This window comes from Arachis ipaensis, chromosome B02, assembly GCF_000816755.2.
Source record: "Arachis ipaensis cultivar K30076 chromosome B02, Araip1.1, whole genome shotgun sequence".
NCBI classification, from domain to species: Eukaryota; Viridiplantae; Streptophyta; class Magnoliopsida; order Fabales; family Fabaceae; genus Arachis; species Arachis ipaensis.
Window position 1 is genome coordinate 59,503,340 of NC_029786.2, and position 17,177 is coordinate 59,520,516.

The 17,177-nt window shown below is 32.1% G+C and overlaps 1 protein-coding gene and 1 long non-coding RNA gene across 2 annotated transcripts; both read left to right on the plus strand.

Annotated features, from left to right (window-relative positions):
* LOC107625328 (bifunctional D-cysteine desulfhydrase/1-aminocyclopropane-1-carboxylate deaminase, mitochondrial) lies at positions 6,480 to 15,757 on the plus strand. Its single transcript, XM_016327948.2, has 10 exons — positions 6,480 to 6,823; positions 6,927 to 6,992; positions 7,129 to 7,323; positions 8,012 to 8,122; positions 8,932 to 9,023; positions 9,918 to 10,010; positions 10,333 to 10,390; positions 10,470 to 10,583; positions 11,064 to 11,161; positions 15,323 to 15,757. The coding sequence occupies exons 1-10, from the start codon at positions 6,587 to 6,589 to the stop codon at positions 15,525 to 15,527; spliced, it is 1,269 nt and encodes a 422-aa protein (XP_016183434.1). The 5' UTR covers positions 6,480 to 6,586; the 3' UTR covers positions 15,528 to 15,757.
* LOC110268854 lies at positions 14,189 to 15,211 on the plus strand. The gene is made up of 2 exons (XR_002357452.1): positions 14,189 to 14,233; positions 14,746 to 15,211. It is a non-coding gene; the product is annotated as an uncharacterized LOC110268854 (long non-coding RNA).

The following is a 17,177-nucleotide window of genomic DNA, read 5'->3' on the forward strand; positions in this document are numbered from 1 at the left end:
TGGAGTTTTGCACGCCAAAGTCCGGCGTTACACGCGGGGCCAAGTTTTCAGAAGACTATTTTAAAGATCCCATTTTGAGTTCTAGGAACTAAGGGAATGGGCGTTTAATGTCACACATGGCGTGCCACATGCCAATGAGTAAAGCTTGGTGTTCTACACACCCAAAGTTGGCGTTCCACGCCAAGGAAGCATGCTCTAGGAAAGCTTAGGATTATGCATGCAAAGCATGGTATTCTACATTTGAAGCATGGTGTTTCATGTGAATTATGGCCCAACCTCCACAAGCCTTGTTTGCAACCTTCACAAGCCCATTCAGAATACAATTTGGAACCACTAAAGCCTTGAAGAAAAGATACAAAGCTAAAGATTTAATGCAGAAGATTAGATTTTGATTTGTTTTGTTTTAGAATTTAAGTTTGAATTTAATAATTAGGTTTTGTTTTCTTTAGTATAAAAAGGTCCTAAAAACACTTATTCTGACGATCAGACTCTTTGCCGTTTTTCATACCTTGTTTTTGAAGCATGAGTCACTAATCTCCTTGGTTAAGGTTAGGAGCTCTGTTAATCCTTTGATGGATTATTAATCTAAATGTTCTATTTTATATGAGGTTTATGATTTGATTTAATTCATGATTGAATTTTCGTTCTTCATCCCTAAAGATTTAGAATTGTTGAAAAACATTCTACTCCGTCTTGGATTCTAAATATTATTTTGGAAAAAATTGATATTTGAATTAGCTTGAAAACTCTTTCACACTACTTTTTTATTACATTAGGAATAGGTTCAAAGAGTGTGCGACACTTTTGAGTTTCAATTGTTGGGACTAGCTTGAATACGTGACATATAATTCAACCTAAGGACTATTTTTGAATCTTACTTGAAGTTGAATCAGAATTGTGCTTAACCTCTTTTTCTTAAGTAATTGACTAAGGAATTAGCTATTAATTAAGTTAAAGAGAAATTACATTGCCAGGGAATTAGAATTTGATTATTTATGATTTGTCATGATTAATCTTTGCATACCTCATCTAAATAGACACAAGGATTGTTTTCTTAAGGAGTGAACATCTCTGACAACTTAACTATCTTTATCATCTTACTTTCTCAACCAATCTTTGTTTGCTTTTGTTAAATTTTCTGTTTTCATGCTATTTATTATTGAAACACTTATTCTTGATTGTCTGACTAGAATAGTTGATTGATCATTGTTTACTTAATCCATTAATTCTCGTGGGATTAACCCTCACTCACCTGAGGTATTACTTGATATGATCCAGTGTACTTGCTGGTGTTTTATGGTTTATAAATTAGTCATACAAAATATTTATAAATTATTTGCAGTTACTCACTAGACTCCAATGGCATTCATAAATTAAAACGAATAAATTTAAAATAAATCTCCTACCTTAATGTTGAATATTGCAGAAACCATCAAATACGATAGCTCCGTTAACAGTTCAAGCACGCGTTCTGTTCTCTTGGCAGCAACTATGGTGGTTCTGGGCATCTCCAGTGATGGTGGAAGGCCTCAGCATCAGCCAAACAACGGCGGTAATGGTTCAGAATAGAGCCAGAGCAAGGCCAGATCAACAACAACAACAGCTCTAGTAGCAGCAGTGGCGTTCTTGTCAGATTCCAAAAATCAAATTTAGAGGTAGAACTGCGAGCCTCTCCTTTCGATCCTCCAACGATGACGTCTGGCGATGTAGCGGCTCGGCGACAACGACGACTTCCATCGACGGCGAAGAGATGTGGCAGCAGTGGTGGTCTCCACGGTGATGGCGATGGAGTGCAGGGCGGTGGCAATCTGGCTTGACAACGACGGATTCATCCTTCTCCATCACAGTCTCAACTCTTTCTCCCTCTCAAGCTGTTTCTCTCTTCGATCTCCCTCTTTTGCATCACCTTCCTCTCTCGGTGATAGCAACGGCCCAGCAAGCGGCGGCAGTTTCCCCTATACCGCTGGTGACCTCTTCCCTCTCTTTCTTTCTTCTTCTCTACTGTGGGGTTGTGTGTAGTGAAGGTTGTGCGTGTTATGCGAAGGTGAGGGGGTTTAGGGTTTTCAATTTGAAAATTTAGGGTTAGAAATTAGGGATTTTATAAAGGAATAAAGATAGGACAGATATTTTAATAAAATTAGAAGTCAAAATAATAATTTTAAAATTAAATATACATCATTAAAAATATTTTAGAACACTATTTATAAATATAATAAATCATAAATAACTCATTATTTAATTTCCAAAAACTCAGATTATTACAGTCGCTGCTGACTTCTTGATGTTGTTGTTTAATTTCTTCTCTTTTTTTCATCATCTTTTTCCTTTTCTATAAATATTCAAAAAACTAAACAAAAATTTTTATGCACAAAAAATTTGTATGTTTATATCTTAAAAATTTGTTTATTATGTGTAAAAATTTGTATACTATACCAATGAAATACGTATAATGTACAAAGTACTAATGTATGAAGTTACAAACATAAAAAATCAAGAAATTCAAAAAGTGGTTCCTTGGTTGATTAAATTTTATTGAAGTTAAAGTTAGTTTTTTGACTTAGTCTTAGATAAATTTGTATATATATAGACGTCCTTAGTTGTAAATAATACAATAGTTCTTTTTATAACTTAATTCTATCCAGTTTTATTCTATTCCATTTAGTGCACAATTTTATTTTCTTCTTTTATAATTTAAATGCACCATTATTCGTTCATGTAACGTATAAATTTTGGTGTACAGTATAAAAATCTTAATTTATAGTGCAGAAATTTTGATTTGCACTTCAGATATTTTTTAAGAATTACATAATTAGAACATTGACTCACCCAACTCATAAAATACATTTGCAGTAAAAATTTGTGTTATGTGCAAAACTTGTGTATTATGTTTTAAAAATTTATATGCTATGTGCAAAAATATTTGTACTATATTGATAAATTTATGTTGTGCATTATGCTTTAAAAATTTGTGTATTATATTAATAAAATTTTGTATTCTCTAACAAAAAATAAATTTTTATATTCTTCAATAAAAATTTATGTACAGTAAAATAATAATAAAAATAATAATAAAATATACATACATTTTTTTTTCTGTTAAATTTTACACCAATTTAGTTGCACTTAATTGAGTAAATGCCCATAATGATTTCTGAGATTCGGATCGTTACTCAATGTGGTCCCTAAGATTCCAATTGCACCATTGTAATCCTCCAGATATGGCTCCGCGCACCATAATAGTTCCTGGACAGTTTTCCGGTGATGAGTCATCATCAAGACACTGACGTGGCCTCATTTTGCCACGTTGGATGGTGCCAACGGCTAGTTGAGCTGGCACAGTTTCAATTTATACCCAACGTGGTTCCTCCCTCTATATTTAACCTTAAATCTCCAAATGTTCAGTAAGTTAATTTCTTCTTCTTCTTCATCGTTGTTTTCTCATTCTTGTTGTTGCTATTGTTCTTGGAGCTGGAAGTGAATATCCATGATGGGTGGTGGAAGCACTAGAGTTGGAAGCTCTATTAGTTCACTGTGCAGTGGCCATGGGACGAGAACGCAAAGCAGGAGCAGAAGATTCGGGGTGCCGGAATGGTGCGGTTGCGGCTGCCAGCCAGTTCTCAGGTGGTCTGGGACATATTCAAATCCAAATAAACCATTTTTTGGTTGTCCCAATTATAATGTGAGTTATCAGTATTACTTGTGTTTTTATGATTGCTCCTACCTACCTGACTGTTCTTCTCTTGTTCTTCTTCCCTGAAGCTTGAGCATGTTATATGTTTGCTTGATTACAGACAAGTGAAAATAGATGGTGTGGGCAGATATTGGGCAGGATGAACCAGTTGAGAAACCAGAATCTTATGGAGATAATCATGAAGTGAAGATGAACTTTGATTGGAGGCTTGGGAGATTAGAAGAAGATATCTAGAATGAAAAATTAGTTAACCAATTGTTGGTATTAGTTGTGTCTGTATTGATTGTGTTAATTGTTATCCTGTATTGTAAAGCCTGAGTTAAAAGAGTTGGTGGTGTGTACCCTGTATTCATTGAATGAACAATATGTAAAAAAATGATAACATGATTATGGTATTAGAAACTGTTGAATGGTGTTTGTTGATGGAATTTAAACTTGGATAACTCAATTAATTAAAACAGTAATATGCTAACGAAGGCAGTATAAGTGATTGAAAACCAGCCAGCACTGTATTAAGATAATGGTTCAAATATAAAAGATAAGTGTATTAAGATATTAGTTTAACTTAACACAGTTAGTCACATAACACAAAGGGCAGCCAACTAACATGAGCATGTTAAACAAAGTCGCCTCCAAAGGGAGGACTTTACAGCAAAATATAAAGGATTGTTTTTTTCTTGTGTAGTCTTTGTCTAGCAAAAAGTATTAAATTCAACACAGAAAGTCCTATACATATTAAGCTAAAGTCTTCAATTCTTCTTTCTTGGAGCCTTAAATCCTGGAGTTGGAATGAACTTCATGTAATTGACAAGTCTTGTTGTAGTTCCTGAACTAGCACCCTGCATGGGATTCACTGGGACAGAAGTTGTTAGTGGAGAGGATCTTCTCCTTGGTGATAATTTTGAAGGCCTTTTTATTCCATGATCTTAGATAGAAAAAATTTACATTACACATAAATTATGATTTACTTGAATCACAAAAAATTTAAAAAATATTAATAGGTAGTTAACTTTTGAGAATCTTCTACATCAGAAGCAGTTGGCTGAGATATATCTATCTCTACAGGTTGTGCATCAGAAGTGGAAGGTGCAATCTCAGTAGACTGCACAAGAGGATTGTCTTCTCCATCACGTTAGTCACCATCATCTTGAGGCTGCTGAAGTTGCTGCTCAGATACAGGCGTACCTCCTTCATTTTTCTTCTTCTTATCAGCCTCAGCAGCAGTAGCAGCAACTGCAGCAGCTGCAGCAACCGTAGGAGCATCACAAGCTCTCTTCTTCTTACAACCTCTCTTTGTATATCCTTTATCACTATAGAGCATGACCACAATCAAACAGAACATCTCATGAAATCCCAACCTAATCAAACCATAGAACCATAGTAATAGGAAAAAAAAACCATAATTTCAACCACACTTACAACACAAGCATATACAAAAACCATCATGCATTGCAAAAAAAGAATAAAAAAATTTACCTTTACAAATGGCAGAACATCTTGTTTCTAACGCAAGAGGAAACCAACGATGAAGTGAAACTTGATTTTGATGTCTTTTGAGTGCAAGAATTTCAACCTCACCAATAGAACCCTAAGGTAGTGGCATTTATGAAGAGAGGATGAACAATAAGAAGAAAAGAAGACAGAGGGTGGAAGTGGAGAAGACAAGTGAAGGAAGGGTGTGTTTTTTATCAAACCCGTTTCATATTTTTATTTTGAGTCAAACGACGACGTTTTTACTAAATTGGGGCGCCAACCCAAAATGCCAACGTTTTGGCTCTCCAACGTGGCAACTTAATGACACATCAGATTGTCGGTCATGACTCATCACCGAAAAACTGTTCAGGGACTATTATGGTGTCCGGAGTCGTATCTGAAGGATTACAATGGTGCAATTGAAATCTCAGGAATTACATTGGGTAACAACCCGAATCTCAGGGACTATTATGGGGAAGTTACTCGCACTTAATTATAAAAAGACTTATGCAGGAGGTACTTATGCGTTTGTTTCTAAGAACAGGACAGGACAAGGCACTGAAAACAGGACAGGACAAGACACTCATGGACAGAGACACAAAATTTTGTGTTCTTGTATTTTGTTTGATGATAAACTAGAACAAATGATGAAAATTCAATTTATTCTCATTTTTTTCATTTAAAAAATTTGAGATGAAAAATATAACAATAAAAAATATAATTATGAAAAATTAACAAGAATAATGAAAGAAAAAATAAAAAATAAGTTGTGTCTGTTGTTAATGTCTTCATATCCTTTCTATAAGAATAAACACAAAATACACTAATTCAATGTATATATTATCTCTATCCATATCTCTAGACATATTGTGCATGTTTGGGCGCCATTATTTTGTTAAAAAAAGATCTTTTTTTATTTTTTAACGTGTTTGGCAAATTTCTAGTAGTAAAAGTAAAAGCACTAGTAAAACCAGAAAAAGATCTTTTTTGAGAAGCTGTAATTTACATCTTTTTTTAAAAGATCTTTTTCCCTAAAAAAAATATGTTTTTCATGTAATAAATAAACAAAAAAGTACTTTTATATTGTTATACCCAAACATAATTGATTGATAAAAAAGCCTTTTTACATGAGATATCCAAACATAAAATTATTTTTACTTTTCTATAAGATCTTTTAAAAAAAAATAATTCGAAAAAATATCTTTTTTTTAAAAGCTCACCCAAACAAGCCCATTATTTCTGTGTATGTCTCATCTTTCAAATACAATTTTATGTGTCATTGTACCTGTCTCAGGTCCAGTCTATGTAAACAAACGCAGCCGTTGGAACGCTGATGGTCGGTATAGAATTTTATGTATGAATTGGTATTAATGATGAAGTAACGAGAAAACGAGAGCCCTGATGGAGTGAGAGAAGAGAGAGATGTTGTGCATGCCCAGCTGCAGCCGATTCATTTCCTGCTCCCAACACAACCACAGCCTTCGTTTTGGTCTTCACCTTCACAAACAGCCACTCACGTTGAGCTTCATCCACTGTGGGTCCCACCACCATCAAATGGCAACGTCGTCCTTCGACTTCCTCGCCAAGAAGCCTTACACTCCTCCTTCTTGGGCCTCCCACCTCAACCCTTTACCCTCTCATGTCTTCTCTCTTGCCCATGTAACTGAATATTCAAATAATATCATAACACATCTTTGTTTTAATTCTTTCTTCATCTTTGTTTTCTCCCCTTTTACTGTTTTGTTATTATTATCTTCGTCAGCGTCCTACGCCAATTCACAGATGGAACCTCCCCAATTTGCCACCAAATACCGAACTCTGGCTCAAGGTTAGATGCTATTACTATTCATTTCGAAACCCTTGCTTTTTAACTAATGACTGTTTATCTGAGACTGTTTTGATTCATTTCTCGAAATTTTACTTTCATGATTTGTTGTTGTTGTTGTTGTTTCGCATATACATAGCGGGACGACCTTTCAGGAATGCAACTGAGTGGAAACAAGGTCAGGAAATTGGAATTCTTGATGGCAGATGCTGTGTCGCAAGGCGCTGACTGCATAATCACGATTGGAGGCATTCAGAGCAACCACTGCCGCGCCACTGCGGTGGCGGCCAAATACTTAAACCTTGATTGTTATCTTATACTCCGCACTTCTAAGGTTGGAGAATTTATTTTCCTTTTTAATTTAATTTCCTGTTTTTAATATTGGTTATAAAACTAGCACCTTATTTGAACAAATTACCATTTTTGTTGACAATTCTAACTATTAAACATGTAAACTAACTTTATACTTATCAAAGATCAGGGGTACTTCGACAAAACTACCCAAATGAATAGTCGGCTAGGTAGTTTTGCGAATGTTTTGGGTAATTTTATTGAATTAACCTGATTTTTAATGAGTATCAAGTTAGCTTATATCTTTTATTATTAGAATTATATCAACTTAGCTTATATCTTTTATTATTAGAATTGTTCAAGCTTAAATCTTCTATGGTAAAAAACACTAATTTATTCACCTTAATTACATTTTGTTTCCTATTATTGATGGGAATATTTGGTGAAGTGGTGAAACCAATGCACAAAATCATAAATGGTTTAAATTGCAGTTGCGGTTACATAGCATTTCTAGCAATTCTAGAAAATTGCAAGGAAATGTAGCTGATGGCAGATGTTGCTATGATGCTGTTGTGGAGTGTTGCAACAGCATTGGCTTTAGTTGCTGTTCAGACTGTAACTTAAAACTACGAAATCATATAAAATTAGGAAAGAGAAAAAAAAAACTATGGTGATATTTCAAATTAATAGTGAGAAGAAAGAAGGAAAAAAAAAAGTCTTGTCAATTTCAGGCCCTTGTCGACCAAGACCCAGGATTGGTAGGCAATCTCCTGGTTGAGCGTTTGGTAGGAGCACATGTTGAACTTATATCAAAGGAAGAGTATGGAAGAATTGGAAGTGTGGTGAGCACACTCTCAGTTTTTGTTTTGTTCTTTCTTAGTTGTTGTACCAATTCATTCACAAGCTACTTTACTCTTAAAACATATTTCACTGCCTCCCTTATTTCTTGTATGTTAACTCACTTAATTTGGCATGTGTTTGCTGACATTCATATTATGGTTTTTCATGTTCGCACCAAGACAGACATAATGACTTCGAAACCAAGTTTTAAACTTATAATACAACTTCCATGAAGTATGAAAGCTTTCCTTTTGAAGTTTAGCTATTGGCTATTTTTGCTTTGAAATTAGTAAATATCATTATTGAGAAAGCTAAAAGGTGTAAATATTTCTTCAACAGCTATCTTACTTGGTACAAGAATGATCTAGAAATATTTCTCCACCATAATGCAGCAAACGTGTTGCTGCTAATGTTGTGCCACACACTTGGTTTTCATTGTTGTAATATATCTGTAGAACGTCTTGCCGAATGTGTTAATTTTTATCTTTTTCCTCTATTTCCATATGTATTTTGCAATAATTGGTTATTGTAAGCTTCTGTGTTTCCCCAAATTTTGGTTTTAGCTGGATTTTTTCCCCCTGATTTACATGTTATCTGCTCTCATTCTGCAAATTGTTGCTACGGTCATGCGGCATTAATTAATGAACAATAGTTTCCTGTTCTCTGGTTGATTTGATTTGGCATATTTATTATTTAGGAAGCAACATTTTTTGCTGTTTAGTGCCATTTTTTTATGTCAACTGTGTTTTAATACTTTAGTGTAGATATTGCTAAACAATAACATAATATTTACCATCAAACTGTTTCCTAGACACTCACCAATGTTCTAAAAGAGAAGTTGATAAAGGAAGGGAGAAAGCCATATATTATTCCCGTTGGTGGATCAAACTCTTTAGGAACATGGTGAGTGAGACAAAATCACTAATGTAATTTTCTTTTTCCCTTTTACAATTCCCTTGATCCCAATAAGCTCAATGTATTTTAATGTCCAAACATATTAGTTATATTGCATTGCTTTTTGTTTTCTGCATCTGTACGCTGAACATTGACCATGTTTACTGTATCTTAAATGAATTCCCTTGCTTAAATTACCTGTTCATGATTTAATATGTCTAGGTAGGTTGTGAATTTAGTCTCCAAAAGCCAATGCATTATCACCTCCTCCTCCTCCCTCCTTCCCTCCCTCCCCNNAAACCGTTAGGTAACAAAGCTCTCTTACCATTGTCTAAATGGTCTATAACTCTATATCTATTACACCGATAAATTGTTACTTGTCTATTATTTTTAATATAAAGGTATTTTGTAAGAAACTGGCATCTAGATTAAGTAGAAAAATGAAACAGTGATACAAGGGCAAGGGAGACAGAGTGATATCGGTGAGATCACCCAATTTCTCAATATTTGTTATTAGTATTTAGTAAAAGGAAGGTATACCAAAATTATTAGGTATTCGAGAGACCTGATTCTTTCCTAAGTCCTACCATCTGATCTCAACTTTTTCCAGGCCTTTCCCACAACCCTTTATAGTTCTCACCACTCTCACATAACATAATGCTCACTCTCTCGCACATTTTTCAGCTAGGCAAGTTAGTTACCAAATCCCATCCTTGCCTATAGTTCACTCAATTATAGTTAGGTCCCTAATTTCTAATTTGCTTGGTACATAACATATTTCTGTGAAATTGGTGAGTGTCTAAGTGGATTTTAGCTTTGGGCCACATTGACATTGTTTTACAATTTTTGATTTAGATACGTTATTAGTTTATCTTACATTATTATGATTTAATTCTGATTTAGGGGATATATAGAGGCAATTCGGGAAATTGAGCAGCAAATTCAAAGTGAGGCAAATGATATCAAGTTTGATGATATTGTTGTAGCTTGTGGCAGGTTCTAGTCTACTTGATCAGTTTATGTTTTCCTAAGTTACTTTCCATATATTTCTTCTTAATGGATTCTCTTTTAGATTACTTTATTAGCATATTCTAGTATGCATAATGCAACCAAACGAAAATAAATTATCTTTCTTGAAAAGAAGTATGAGTTATGTAGTAAATCAAGATCTAGTGATAAATTTTATGTCCTCTATTGGTTTTCACTTTCATAAATGAGAGTGAGTTTTAAGTCGTAACATTGTACATTTTTAATTGAGATATCATCAATGGTTAGATAAGTTTTTCTTCTATTTAACACCTCATAACATAATTTTCAGTGGAGGCACAATTGCTGGTCTATCATTGGGGTCATCATTGAGTACATTGAAAGCAAGAGTATGTCATCCATCTATGAGATTCAAGTAAATCAGATTATTGGAACCAGCATATATCATTTCTGTGCTCCTCCCTGTAGGTACATGCATTTTCTGTCTGCGATGATCCAGATTACTTCCACAACTTTGTCCAAGGCTTGCTTGATGGACTGAATGCTGGTGTCAACTCAAGAGATATTGTTGACATACAAAACGTGAGTGTTGTGGCAAAATAGAAAGTAAAGACCTATATGCATGCTATTCCTTGGTCTTGCTGCTGCTGCTTGTTCTTGTGCTCTAATCACATTAAAGTCCTATAATCCTCCTATATATCTCTAATAAATTGAACGGTAGCCTTGGAGCAACTGTTAAGTTGTCTCATTTTTACCTAAGGTCACAGATTCAAGCTGTGGACTCGGTCATCACTCTTGCCTTAGGTTAGGCTTTCTACATTACATGTATAATGTGGGATGCTAGTTTTCGGGGCTGCCCTTTTTGTTAAAAAAATCTTAAATTTGTTGTTGCTTGTTATTGGGGAAAAGAATGATGAGACATCTACATAGCAAGCATGCTTGACTTCTCGTAATGTGCACATGTTTTCTGAATACATAGATTTATCATTTGGAATACTTGCTTGATAATCTATGTTCACACTGGTCTTTCGATTGACAATTAGACTTTAATTATATCTACAGGCCAAGGGTCTTGGTTATGCATTGAACACCTCTGAGGAGCTTAATTTTGTAAGAGAAATTGCTGCAGCTACTGGTGTTGTTCTAGACCCGGTATACAGGTATTATAATAACAGTGCTATATTTGGGTTTATTAAAGTGAATGCGATGACCATTTTTTTGGTACGTAGATCAAGGCTCAGTAGTTTTCTCTGCCTTGTTCCCGTAGTTGGCCCAATTAATGAAGCATTATTTGTTTGATTGAAAAATAATATTCTATAAGTAGAACCAATCAACCAGAATGCCATATTTGTACTTCCTCTAGAAATTTCTGGGTTCTGTCATATCAAATTGGTGATGAAGAAAGTGATATTGAAATTGGGAATGGATCGTCTGAATTTCTTTTTCTCTCAATTGTTTTGTAAAGTGTGATTCCTCACCATACTCTTGTTAAGTAGGACCAAGAGAAAATATGTGAGAGAAGATATTGAATGGTAAAAGATCACACTTTACAAAACAATTGCGAGAAAAAAAAAATTGAAAGAATCCATTCCCATTGAAATTCGATGTTAATTTTTTATTTGGGATCATAGCCTTATAGGACTCAGGAGGCTTAAGCCCATCTTCTGATTATAGCTATACACCATCAGAACTATGAAAATGTCTATGAACCATGAATTTATCAAAATTAGTTTCTATGAAAAGTAACTGAATGGTTCTTGTTAAAAAGCGTTGAACACCATCATCGAATCCTGTTGAATAATTATACCTTTTTGGAATCCTTTGGAAATGGAATTGATTCCTTGTTTGGTACATAAAAACTGAGGATTGATTTAATTTATAAATCCCATGGATTTACTTTCCATCAAATCTCAAAACCTCTCATTTTTTTTATAGGATTTTATTAGAACTAGAGTGAGACCCGCGCAATGCGCGGAGAGATAGATTATTTATACTTTATAGTATATTTTAATAATTGTTATATTAAAAATATTTTAGAGAACATATTATAAATATATTTTGAATTTATTTATTTTTAAAAAAGACATAGGTTATTTATATTAGAGTTATACAAAACGGCTCTTTTTTTTGTATATGGAAGTAAAAGTGGTGATATACCTTAACATTGTAATTTTTGGTGTTCTTCAAAAGTGTGGAAGATACACAAATCGGAGGGTCCGATTTCTATACTTCAAAATTTTTAATTTTTTTTAACAGAAATCCTTCGGTCCGATTTTTGTTCTCTCACAAATCCCTTGGTCCGATTTCACAAATCTCTCAGTCCGATTTCTGTATCCTCACAAATCGGACGGTCCGATTTCTGTACTTCTCACAAATCGGACGGTCCGATTTTTGTTTATCTAATTAAACGGTTTCACATTTGAGAATAACACCCATCAACCCACATTTTGAAAAAACATAGTTGCTACTCCAATATCAAAAACAAAATCTGTATACAAAACTGTATTTTCATTTTTTTTTTCATTTTTCGATTTGCATTAATGGCTACACTTTGTCTTTTCTTACGAGTTTTTTGTTTGTAAATAATTAAAAAAATAAATGAATGAGAATGAAAAACATATAAAAATGTTATATTAAATTTAAGAAATTTTTAACAATTAGTATGAGAGATTAAGAAATGAAGAGTAATAAGAGTCTTAATATGTATAAGTTGTAGAATTTGAATATTTGTAACTGAAATTTTTTATAATTATTATTATTATGACACTTTTAATGTATGTTTATTGCATTTAATTAGTACTTGATGTTTCAATTGAATAATAATAAATAAGAGTTTTTTGTTTTAATTTTTTTAAAACATTTTACTAAATAGTGATTGGTTGATTTTCATTTTTTGCCAAGTCATTAGAATTGCTGATGTGGTATCATTAGCAAAGAAAAGATGACTTAAACTCATTGTAGAGATGGTTGGTATCAGTTTTTATATATTATAAATAGAAAATAGATAGATTGAATTGATGTGGTATTTTTAAAATGTAAAAAGTCAATTTTACCCTTTTTGATATTAAAGAGAAGGGTTTGAAAAGGGAGCCTTATCGACACCAGACACCAGGTTACATGCCCAACTGCCTTGGGCTACCCCGTGTGGTGGGTGACAGTCTGGCGGTGTCCAGTGGCACTTAATCAGTGGCGGAAGATTGTGTGATACAAATATATAATTAGAGAGTAACGGATTACACTGTAAAATCTTACCCTCCCCCAATTCAATTCTCATTAGTTTACAATTCAAACATAAAAAATGATTTCCAAATCAATTGAATTCTTATTTTATCAGTTATTTCAAACATGTTATTTGATTTACAATTCAATTCAAATAAAATCAACTCCAGAAAGTTTTGGTTCCAAACATACTTAATATTAAAGAATTGTTTGGTATTGGATTAGATTAGTTTTCATAAACTTATTAGGATGAGAACTTTGGGTGGTATGTCTGAGATCCTAGATTTAAAAATGATTGCCACCATTGTACAAAAATTTGTTTGTTTTCATAAGCTGTTCTGAATTCAACATATTTTATATAATTGATCATATGAAAATTAATCATTTTGAAATAATCAGCTTCTCTCTATAATAAGCTTCAAAATGTTGCTTATGCTTATAAGATGTTTTACAAATTAAAATCATCAACCTATTTTTTTTAAAAAAAAAGATATTTATACTTATTATTGTGAGGATTGGAATAATTATTAGTGTTTCTCATATGGGAGCCACTTGGATAAAGATGTCAAAAACGTCTTTTTTTAAAAGATATTTTTGAAAAATTAAAATTTAACACATATAATCAATTAAACCGTGTTTTTTTTATTGAAATTAGATCGAACAAATCAGTTTAGCCAAAAAATTAATAAATTAAATTTTGAACAAGTAAAAATTAATATTTTTTATAAAAAATGACTACAATATCTCTATTATAAAAAAACTAAAATACCCATATATATATATATATATTGAAAATTCTAAATCCTTATCATATGTTGGATTCACCATTTTTCGGTCAAATTAATTTGTCTGGCCTAATTTTAACAAAAATAATACAATTTAATCTATTATGTGTTAAATTTTAATTATTAAAAAATATTTAAAAAAAAAAAACGTTTTAGATGTCTTTATCCGTCGGAAAGGCTCCCTTCTCATATTTGCTCTCTTTTGGTCTCACAATTTTATAAAAACTAGTATTTTTACCCGTAATATTATTACGGGAATATAAGTCTTTTAAAATTACGTAAGTTCTGGTATTATAGATTATGACACGAAAAATTTATAATATTAAACTATTTTTATAAAATGGTATTAAGGGAGAAAAGTTCTCGTCGGCTAAAAAGACCAGAATCTTAAACAAAATTAAATAATAAATTTTTTAGTTATTATTTTCAAATGAAAGAGTTTAATTTTTTTACTTAATTTTAACATTCGTTATCTAAAATTTAAAAGAATTTAACGTGTATATTTTTATATTTGATTAGGTATTAAGTTTGTTGCACAAATAGAAATAATTAATTTTTATACTTGCTATTTAAAAATAATATTTTTTCTATATATATAAAAATATAATTAGATATTAACATAAAAAAATTTATATTGATAGTTATAATTTTTTAATTTTGAAGAAAAAGATTTGATTTCAATTGCAATGAGAGAGTGACATGTGGCACATTTTGGCCTTAAAATTAGTAATATATAATAGATGATTCCAAAATGGTTATTGGGGCAAGGTCGAACTTGGTTCTTAGAAGTTCCTTATGCATACTTTTAACCACTGAACTTAAGAAAACCGTTTTTGTATTTATTGAGTTATTGCGACACGGAGTGCCCGGTAAGGTGCTAGTTATTAAAATCCATTTTCACTATAATGCTCACGAGACCATTCACGAATTCATTTAGGGTTTAGTTGTGAGTTAGAGTTTTGGAGGGAAAGGGAGAACAAGGTTAGATATGTAGTGTTAAAGTTTGAACTTTTACACTACAAACCTTTTCATCTCCTCCCCTTCAAAATCTCAACTCACAAACAAAGGGGAGGAATGAAAGGTTTTAGCTTGTTACAAAACATGAATGTTCAAGGTACCAAGTTTGCTGCTATTTATTCAACACTTCATTTCTTATTTCCTTGGCCTGTACCTTAATATCAGTAGTACAAATTCCAAACATATGGAGAAAATAAAAATCTAAACAGAAATGTAAACCTAGTCAGATAACATACATTCAATGTTGCATATTTTACTTAAAACTTCTTATTTGGTTGTTGTGACTTGTAACACTTTCAGTGGGAAGGCTGCATATGGATTGCTGAAAGATATGTCTGAAAATTCAAAGAAATGGGAAGGGAGGAAGATCCTCTTCATTCACACAGGCGGCCTCCTTGGATTGTACGACAAGGTCGATCAGATGGCTTCTTTGGTGGGCAATTGGCGTCGAATGGATGTTGCTGAATCTGTTCCTAGGCAGGATGGTATTGGGAAAATGTTTTAGAAAAAGGAAAATTAGAAAGACTAGGATTGCTTTCATTATTGTTTTGTAATAACTGTATTGCGCACGCTGAAAGCTGCCGTACGATATAATAACGTTCTCCAAAACAGTGTCAATGTTACCAATGATCATGATTCTTGTAATCATGGGTGCTGTTCTTTAGATTGGAGTTTGGAATGTATCACTTAAATGCCTCAATATAGCAATGTATTGTTTCTGTTTTGTTTGTAACATTCAGCAGATTTGGGGACTAATTTGATCTTCAGGATTACATTCCCATCCCCTCCTTAATACATGACAATATTAAAGATTAATATTCAAAATAGTTCTTAAAAGATTAAGCTCAAGTTCTCAAAAGATAAGATATTTTAAAGTAGTTTTTTAAAGTTATAATTATGTTAGATTAATCTTTTCGTTAGTTAAATGATTTATAGTATAAATTATTTTAAAATATGTTATCATCAAATAGAAAAATCAATTTAATTTACTATTATATATTTTAGAGACTAATTCAAGGTATTTCATTTTTCAAGGCTCAATTGATATAGAATGTTTTATAGATCATTTAGATCATTATCCTCAAGTATTACACTCTTGCACCCCTCTATTTCCTAAACATACCCTTTTTTTAAAATAAAATACAGTACCTTCCCCCGAGAGAGAAAGATTCTATAATGCTCTCCGTCTATTTCTATAACAAGCCCTTTCCCCTCTATAAAAAGTAGGAAATGTTTATGGTGGAAGAGAGTAAATACTATATTCGGTTTTTATCTACTTTTTTTTAATCATAAGGCGATTTCTATAATTCTATGTATTAAAAAAAATATTTTAGTTTCTAACAAAATTATTTTGAAACAATAAGATTCTTTTGTTAAAAAAATCGTTAAATAGTAACAAAAATTAATATTGTAGGGTTTTTATTGTAATTTGTGAGAATCTAAAATTCTACAAAATTTTTTTCTACAATAAGACCAACTATTATCATTATTATCATTGTCTTTTTCGTCACCATTATAATTTCTACTTCTATCTATTCTTAATATATAAAAGTAGATACATAAGTTTATTCACATTACTTTTAAAACATCTTTTTCTTTCTACTAATGTCATGTCAGCAACATCGCTTACTTGACAAAATATTAGAACCAACTACTCAATTTTTGCCAAATCAACTATTATTTTCAAATCAGCAAAAAAAAAAAAATACAAAAAATTGTAATCAAATTTCTAACCTACAAAGACATTGATTCCACATCCATATATTTATTATATCTCACCGTTATAAACAATACAATAAATTTATAACTCCAATAATTAATTTATTAATTTCTATAAATAACTCATTAAATATAATAAACATTCATATTACAAATGTAATAATAATATTATTAATCATAATAAATTTTACGTTACAAATATTCAAATTCCATACTATTTAAACTACTTATATAAGTCTCTTATTACTATTCCTTCAAATGATATCAAATTTAGCACAAAAAATTTATTTTTAAACTACACATCTCAAACTTACTCAATGCAGCATCATTCTTTGGACAATATTACCAAACAAAAAGACAATTAGTTTATCAAAGTTCGCGTGATTCATCTATGGGAAACATTAACACCCACAAATGAAGAAGAGTCTCTTTGCTT